This window comes from Typha angustifolia, chromosome 12 (assembly GCF_048772165.1).
Source record: "Typha angustifolia cultivar Huaian chromosome 12, ASM4877216v1, whole genome shotgun sequence".
Classification (NCBI taxonomy): Eukaryota; Viridiplantae; Streptophyta; class Magnoliopsida; order Poales; family Typhaceae; genus Typha; species Typha angustifolia.
The window spans coordinates 6495476-6503873 of record NC_133250.1 but is presented as its reverse complement, the minus strand read 5'-3'; the positions used below and the strand labels follow the sequence as shown (position 1 = coordinate 6503873).

The following is an 8398-nucleotide window of genomic DNA, read 5'->3' as shown; positions in this document are numbered from 1 at the left end:
TTTCACATTTAATTTGTTGAGTTGATGTATAATTCAAATGATGAATTGAATTAGTCAATTGATAGATATGGTAAACCTATATACGAGGGATGTCCATATTGAGTCATTACCTAAATTGGATTAGTTAATTTAGGTAAGACCTAATCAATTAGGATCCTATTAGGAAATGAATTCCTATTAGAATCTTAATTAATAGTTATGGTAAACTTATATGTAGGAGACGTTTACATTGATTTATTACCTAAATTGGGTTAGTCAATTTAGGTAAGATTATCAATTAGAGTCCTATTAGGAAATAAGTTCATACTAGAATCAGCTAGAATCAAAGTTGTTAATCTATTTAAAGGTTATTGCATGAGAAATAAGGAATGATTGAATAAGATTTATTTGAAATCTCTCATTTTTTTTCCTACGGTCTTCTTCTTCTTCTCTCTCTCCTTTTCTCCTACTCTATCTTAAGATTCTTCTATAATCTTTTCTACTTCCTCTCTTAACTTCTCTCATTTTTCAATCTCTACTTTTCATTGGTTATTATTGCTGTCCAGAGGATTTCTATAGTGAAAGAGAATCTTTAGGTGCCCGGATGTGAAGAGGAAAACTTGGTTTCAAAGTAAAAGCACTACTATTCCATTTATTAGTAAACCTAAACTCTAAAGTCTTTTCTTACATCATATTTTAGGCTTTTCTAATATCAATATACTTATTTGAGAGTCGAGAAAATTACTGTCTTATTTGAGTGATTTTCTCTCCGTCTATAGAGTAGTAATCATTTTAATCGATTAACTTATTGTCAGTTATTACTTACTATATTTTATTTTAGTTATTTGTTTGAATCGATTATTCTAGCATTCATACTAGATCTGCATCAGTTGTTTAGACATGCTAAAATAATTAAGCTCAAGCTCAGCATTATACATTGATATCTGACAGAGGAAAGAAATATTAACATGATTGGGCTTGGGTTAAATGTAACTTTGCTGGGAAACTACTACATATATTTTATGTTATATTGTGACATCCAGTTCCAGTGTAAAATAAAAAAATAAAAACCCCGGTAAAAAAAAAAATTAGTGAGCGCACGTGCCCGGCACGTGCGCTGCCTTATCTCTTCCCCCTCCCTCTCTTCTTCTTTACTTTCTTTTCTATCCCGCAGCCGCCATTCTTCTCTTCTCCTCCCCGTCGTGCCGAGGCGTCGCCGGAGCTTGCCATCGCCGTGGATCAACTCGTCAGTAAGTCTCCTTCCGGCTTACGAGATTAATTTGGGTTAATAATTTTGGTAGTACCTTCTCTCTTCCTTCTTCCTCATCGTCGGCCTCGTCGGGTGATTGGCCGGCCGGCGGCTTCGTGCCTTACCGCGCCGGCCCCTATAGCTTCACCTCCGCAAGGGGGAGACGTTGGCACCTTGCTTCGGAGCTCTCGTAGCCTGGGCGACGGTGTGGGCCAACTCCATGGCCGGCGACCATGGAGGAGCCTTTCCCCTTGCCGCCGGCCACCCTAGCTGGCCACTCGTGCACTGTGCACACTCCCCTCGACCTCCTCATCCTTCTAGCATGGGTACGGGTGAAAACGGATCCGATACGGATCGATAGTGCTCAACCCATATCCGGATTCATATTTTTAGTCCGGATACAGATTCGGATACGGATATTGGACAGATAGTAAAATTTAAAACCATATCCTAACTAAACGAATACGGATAATTTTCGGATAAAGTATCGGATCTTAAACCGATATTAATTGAATTTAAAATAATTATAATATTTTATTTATATATAATTAACATAAAATTATTAAGAGTTTTACAATAATAATTTTTTTGTATGTCAAATATATAAAATTAGAGAAATTAATCTCTATAAATAATATATAAAGTATTATTAGTAACAATATTAATATTTACTATTTAAATAAGCAAACTAAAAACTGTAAATCATTTTAAAAAATATGCGGGTAAACGGATATCCGATATCCGTATCCGAATCCGAAAAATATATCCGACCCGTATTCGAATCCGTATCCGAATCGGATAGAAATTTTTTATCTGAATCTGATCCGAATTGGGTCGGATAGCGGGTCGGGTCGGATAGCGGGTCGGGTCGGAGTTAATCCGACCTGTTTTCACCCCTAAGCATAGGTCTTTCATTGGTCTTTCCGGTGACTCGCCGATCCGCTCCCCTCATCGCCATCGAGCTCTCCCCTCCATGTAAATCGTGCTTCCTCACCGGTCGGCACCTCCTGTGCCTTTTCCATGGCCGGAGAGAAGGGCCAGTAGGTGAGTGGCCCGGCTGTCGGTGTTGGCAATCGCCGGCAGCCACTCCCTTCTTTCCCGGCATGCCTCGGGTGAGGATGGGAGGTTGGCTGTGAGGCTGGGCTGGGTGCAGCCCAGCCCTTCTCAGTCTTGGGTTGGGTGTGGCCCAACCCAAGTGGTGGGTTGGGCTGCAGACAGCCCAGCCCAAGTTTTGGTGGGTTGGGCTGCGGCCCAGCCCATGTTGTTTAGGTTGAGCCAAGAGGCTTTTAGGCATTACAAGCTTAGTTCCTTTAGAGCTTTGGGCCCAATTTGATGGACTAGTGTCGGACTCTTAGGCTTTGAGGTAGCCCAAGTAGAGTAATTACTCCCTAATTATTTTAAATTATTTAGTCATGTTATTTAATTATTGTTGGCAAACTTGCCTTAATATTAATTATTGATAAATAATAGTATTGTTAGATATAGTAATTACCATAAATTAATATTAATAAATGAGGTGATAGATGAGAGTACCACTATGAATTGCTTTAATGAGAATTTATCTCTAATTGGAGTTGATAACTATATTAGACGTGCGGCTATATTCAATAAAGTAAATTAACCCAATGTGGTATATTTTATTTACTTCGAATCGACAATAACTGGTGGAATGGTAAATACGATGAGAATTATATTAATAACCGTTAATAGTGCGTCAGACTGTCATAATTAATATACCAACTCTATTGATTAATAAAGGTAAGAATTTTTGGATAGACCTACTCAAACCTATATCGGATGTTAGTAGGGTTATTTAATTATTTAGTGGCAAAATTGTTATGCTCATGTTTTATTACTTTCATTATCGAGTGGTCTCCGTGCTATGCAAGGATTATCCGTGGCACAGTTGAAGTTGATTAACTTGAAAACTTGTCAGACAAGTAAATCCTCTATAGTCTAGGAATAGTGCAACATTGATGTGATTTTGACTTTATGAATTCATAACATACAAATCACACGTGTGCAATTGCTGGCAGCCACTCCTTTCCTTCTCGGCATGCCTTAGTGAGGATGGGAGGTTGGCTGTGAGATTGGGTTGGGTGCAGCCCAGCCCATCTCGAGCTTGGATTGGGCGCGGCCCAACCCAAGTGGTGGGTTGGCCTGCAAGCAACCTAGCCCAAGTTTTGGTGGGTGGGGCTACGGCCTAGCCCATGTAGTTTGGGTTGGGTTGCGGTCTAGCCCAAGAGATTTTTAGGCATTACAAGCTTAGTTCCTTTAGGGCTTTGGGCCTAATCTGATGGACTTTTGTTAGACTCTTGGGCTTTGAGGTAGCCCAAGTATAATAATTACTCCCTAATTATTTTAAATTACTTTAGTCATGTTATTTAATTATTGTTGGTAAACTTGAGCCTTAATATTAATTATCGATAAATAATAGTATTGTTAGATATAGTAATTGTTATAAATTAATATTAATAAATGAGGCGATAGATGAGAGTACCACTACAAATTGCTTTAATAGGAGTTTCTCTCTAATTGGAGTTTGATTACTATATTAGACGTGCGACTATATTTAGTAAAGTAAATTAACCCAATATGGTATATTTTATTTACTTTAAATCAACACTAACTAGTGGAACGATAAATATGATGAGAATTATATTAATAATCGTTAATAGTGCGTCAGACCGTCATAATTAATATACCAACTCTATTGGATTAATAAAGATAAAATATTTTGAATGGACCTACTCAAACCTTTGGATGTCAATAGAGTTATTTAATTATTTAGTGGTAGAATTGTTATGCTCATATTTTATTACTTTTATCATCGAGTGGACTCTGTGCTATGCAAAGATGATTCGTGGCACGATTGAAGTTGATTAACTTGAAAACTTGTCAGGCAAGTAAATCCTCCGTAGTTTAGGAATAGTGTATATTGATGTGATGTTGACTTTATGAATTCATGACATACAAATCACACGTGTGCAAATATTTAGTTATTGTTCAGTATAATTATATTTACTTTATTGCTTCATAGCTATTCATAGATTGTTAGTGCATACCTAAGTATGATAACTTGATGCACATATCATATGATTGATGATGTTGATCATTGTACTACTTGCACGTATTACCACGTAGTTAAATCTTAACTAGGCAGTGCCTTTCACTAACTCAACCCAGAGTTAAGGGTAGAGTTCATTGTATAGTGTCTATGAGATAAATGGTCTACGCTTGAGATCGTGAGCCTGAGTGGCATTCAGGTGATCACACTGCCCTGTTAGAGACTAGACACTGGTGATATAAAACTATGATTGAGAGGTAGGAGTCTTAGACCTAGCGATACCCAATGATGCATAGTCATGGCATCCATTGATGAGCTGAGAGCTCTTGACTATCCCGCTGTGGGCGGTGATGATTGTAGAGAGGGAGATATGGGCTTACGACTAGGGTCTTTAGTTTGTTGGCTATAAACAATCAGTTATATGCAGCATCGCTAGGCATGTACGGGCGATAATACCGCTAGATGTCTATTCCCCTTCGATGTATGAGATGATTGGTGAGCATGTGTTTATGATGTAATGGATAGCTCGATGATCATATAATAATGATTTATGGCTATGGCTTTGTGGGAGCATGAGAGTAAGGATTTGATAGTTTAAACAATGCACATCAGGTATTTCCTTATTATTATATGTGAGTTGTAGATATGGACATGATAGACATGTTGCATGGATGCATTATTATGATCATATTGTCATACATGCATATTTTGTGACATCTTTCCTTATACCACTTTTAGACTGTAGAGGTGTATACTTGTTGGACTTTGTGTTCACCACCTTCGGTGGAAATATTTTCAGATTAGTTGATGACCTCAAGTTCCTATCTATTTCACTGTGGCATGTAGGTATTTACCCTATTTAAATTGTATGGATATGTATTTTGGGGCTTATTGTGGCCTGTGGTATTTTGGGTTTTCTTTTGTTGTATTATTTGTAGAAATGTAGGGTCTTTATTTTGTTATTGTGTAGAAACTTGACTAACAGGTCACGTGGTACCCATGTAAGAGGCACGTGTATTATGTGGCAGGTGTTTCATATTTACTAGTCAAGCCTCCCAATTGTCCTTGCCTATTGTTGTACAAAATAAAGTCAACCTCATAGGCTTGTTATACTTTGTGCTTGTTTTCTACTTTTCTCTTTGCTCTATCTCTATCAATATCTCTTCTGATAGTAGAAGTGTAGAACCTCATATGCAGTATTTTACTGTAATTGTGTATTCTTGCTAGTTTGGTACTAATTTGTAGAAAACAATGTTTTAAAAAATGTAGGCGGTAGGCAGGCAATCAAGGGGTTACCTAGCATCTAGGCAATAGGCAGGAGTCTAGGTGGGACCAGAGAACTAAGGTAGTCATATATTGCGGAAGTTATCAAACATCAGACTCTTTATATGTATCTGCAAGAAAACTTCTTGTTCCTTGCATAGAGGTAACGGTCATTATTGTCACCACAAGAGTAGTTTTCGAGTATGTTACGATCCGACCATATGGGTTAAGTTGAATCGAGTCGAGTCAAATTAGTTACTTAGCTTTATTTTTCTGTTTTGAATTTCAAATAAATCAGATAATCCGCATGTGGATCTGATCCGCTAAGGGTTTTACGATCCGTCTGTAGGATGATTATGAAAATTTAGAAGGAGATAGCCTTACGAGTTATGGTTCTAATAACTTTGGTTTCACCTAAATCGGAGGTCAGGATTAAAAGATAAAAATAAAATAGTGGAGATATGTTAGGGAGGGCAGAACGGTAATTTTCGACGTTGTGGCGATCTTCGGAGGGTGGTGAACGGTCGTGTAGTAGGGTGGTGGTGGACGGCTGTATAGTAGGGTGGCTGTTGGAAGTAGGAGATGGTTAGAGTTTGGATGCTTGTAAGGGATCTACAGTTATGATCTACTCCCATGAAAATAAAAACAATCTAACGGCTAATGTAAAAAGATAAGGACGAAAATAATAACTGGCTAAACTCAGATTTCTCTTAATGATCATTATCAACTTATGTCCACCCCTATTTATAGGAATAAAATCCCCTATTTATAGGAATAAAATCCCTAGCGGATCGGATTCACATACGGATTATCCGATTTATTTAAAATTCAAAATAGAAAGATAAAGCTAAGTAACTAATTTGACTTGACTCGACTTAACTCGACTTAACCTATATAGTCGGATCGTAACAGAGTAGTTAGAAGAAGCTTTTCTAGCTGTTGCCCATCCCTCTAGTGGTGATCATTGCTAAACATAACAAGGAAAAGAAGAAGAGAGGGAGAGAGGAGAGAATACAAGAAGAAAGCCCACTCAACTGACTTGCTATTGTACATATATTTTCCTCTGCTGCCTCAGGAATTATTTTAGATCTCTATTTCTTCTTTTGAATTAGTTATCTGACAGACTTAATTTCTGCATGTAGGTATGTTGGTGAAATTATCAGCCTCGCCTTTACTTAGCTTTGAAGCTTCTGCATTGTGCTTCTTTTCATCTGTAAGATGCTTCATTCAATTTTTCATCTCAGTTTTAATCTTTTAGTTCTCCCTTCTGTTGCTATTCAGAGGTGCATACAAGTTTATAATATACAACAAGAACAAGCTGTTAGTCCCAACTGTATGGAAGGTATATAGCATATCACCATTGTAATATAATATCATAAATACGCGAGAAAGTTCTGCTGAAATATAGCATGGTGTTACGCCAATCAAACTAGAAATAGGAGATCTTGGGAAAACCTTTGGTTTACCTTGAAAATCTGATGACTTTTTCCTCTCCCCTAAAGAAGTGATTTTGCTGATTATCACCTTTGTGGAAAGTGATAGGCACTTGAAAAAGGGCCTGATTCAACATATTGATGCGTAACCGCATTAATTTCAACATAATACCAATGCTAACAAGTTGATCTGTTGCAGATAGATTTTATCATTTGATTGTACTGTTTGCTATTTTTTCCTCCAGCAGGATGCTTCAACTTCAACATCAAATTTGGCACTGCCTATCAGAAAATGTGGAATTAGGACTAATATCCTACCATATATTGTAAGAAAACGATCTGAGAATTTAATATCTACAAGAGGAGGGTGGAAGATACTTTCAGTTGATCAAGCACAGCATGCAGTACTGGAAGATGATGAGAAGAAAACATGGGAAGCGTCCAAACAGATACTCTGTGGTTTGAATTTTACAGTTGAGGAGTCAGATGTGATGCTTAAAAAAGCATTTGGATGGGCCCATTCACCCTATTGGGGCGAAGAGAGACGGAAAGAGGTTCCAAGGATGGAATCTGTAAGTGAAGTACTTGAATACATCAAAAGTTTTGGCCTTTCAAATGATGATCTCTACAAATTACTCAAGAAATTCCCTGAAGTCCTCGGGTGTAACCTTGATGAGGAAGTCAAGTTAAACATCAGCACATTGGAGAGAGAGTGGGGAATAAAAGGAAAAGCACTTCGAAATCTTCTTCTAAGGAATCCCAAAGTTCTAGGCTATAATGTGGACTGCAAGGGTGACTGCATGGCACAGTGTACCCGGTGTTGGGTCCGATTTTAGTATCTGTCTACTGATAATGTGAAGCTGAAGTAGAAGTTCAAGATTAGACGAGCTTATAAAGGCAGCCAGCTGATCTATTGAGAAAACTGAAGATCTTTAACGGCTGTGGCAGATGGAAAATCGTACTACATTCAACACTTACGGTTGTTTCCCAGATCATATCCCATTTCTTAACATGTTCTTATCATACATTGGAAGAACTTTTGGTCTGTAATTTCTTTTTCTTTTTGGCTAAGTGGAGTATCAATTGAACTCCATGAAAGGTGCATATTTTGTACAAAATTGATGATTGAAAGTAAATGTACCAAAACAATATTTGTTTATATACTATCCAATATACAGAAAAATCGGTTTAGTTTTCTTCTAGATCCTCGGACATAATTGCATTGAAAGATGAATTTATTCATACTCTAATAATAGAAATTGTAGTTTCCTCTCTTCAGGTTAAAGCCGTCTAGCTCAAATAACTACTTGGATTGACTGCTGCAGATTCTTATGGACTTGGAGATTTATCAAAAACACACTATATTTTATCTTTTTTATTATCCGTATTCTACCGTATAATATTTGT

The 8398-nt window shown here is 37.4% G+C and overlaps 1 protein-coding gene across 1 annotated transcript; it reads left to right on the top strand.

Moving 5' to 3' along the window:
- Nucleotides 1–1155: 1155 nt before the first annotated feature.
- On the top strand, nt 1156–8184 carry LOC140772415 (uncharacterized). Its single transcript, XM_073114477.1, has 3 exons — nt 1156–1229; nt 6701–6771; nt 7237–8184. The coding sequence occupies exons 2-3, from the start codon at nt 6703–6705 to the stop codon at nt 7825–7827; spliced, it is 660 nt and encodes a 219-aa protein (XP_072970578.1). The 5' UTR covers nt 1156–1229; nt 6701–6702; the 3' UTR covers nt 7828–8184.
- The last annotated feature ends 214 nt before the right edge of the window (nt 8185–8398 follow it).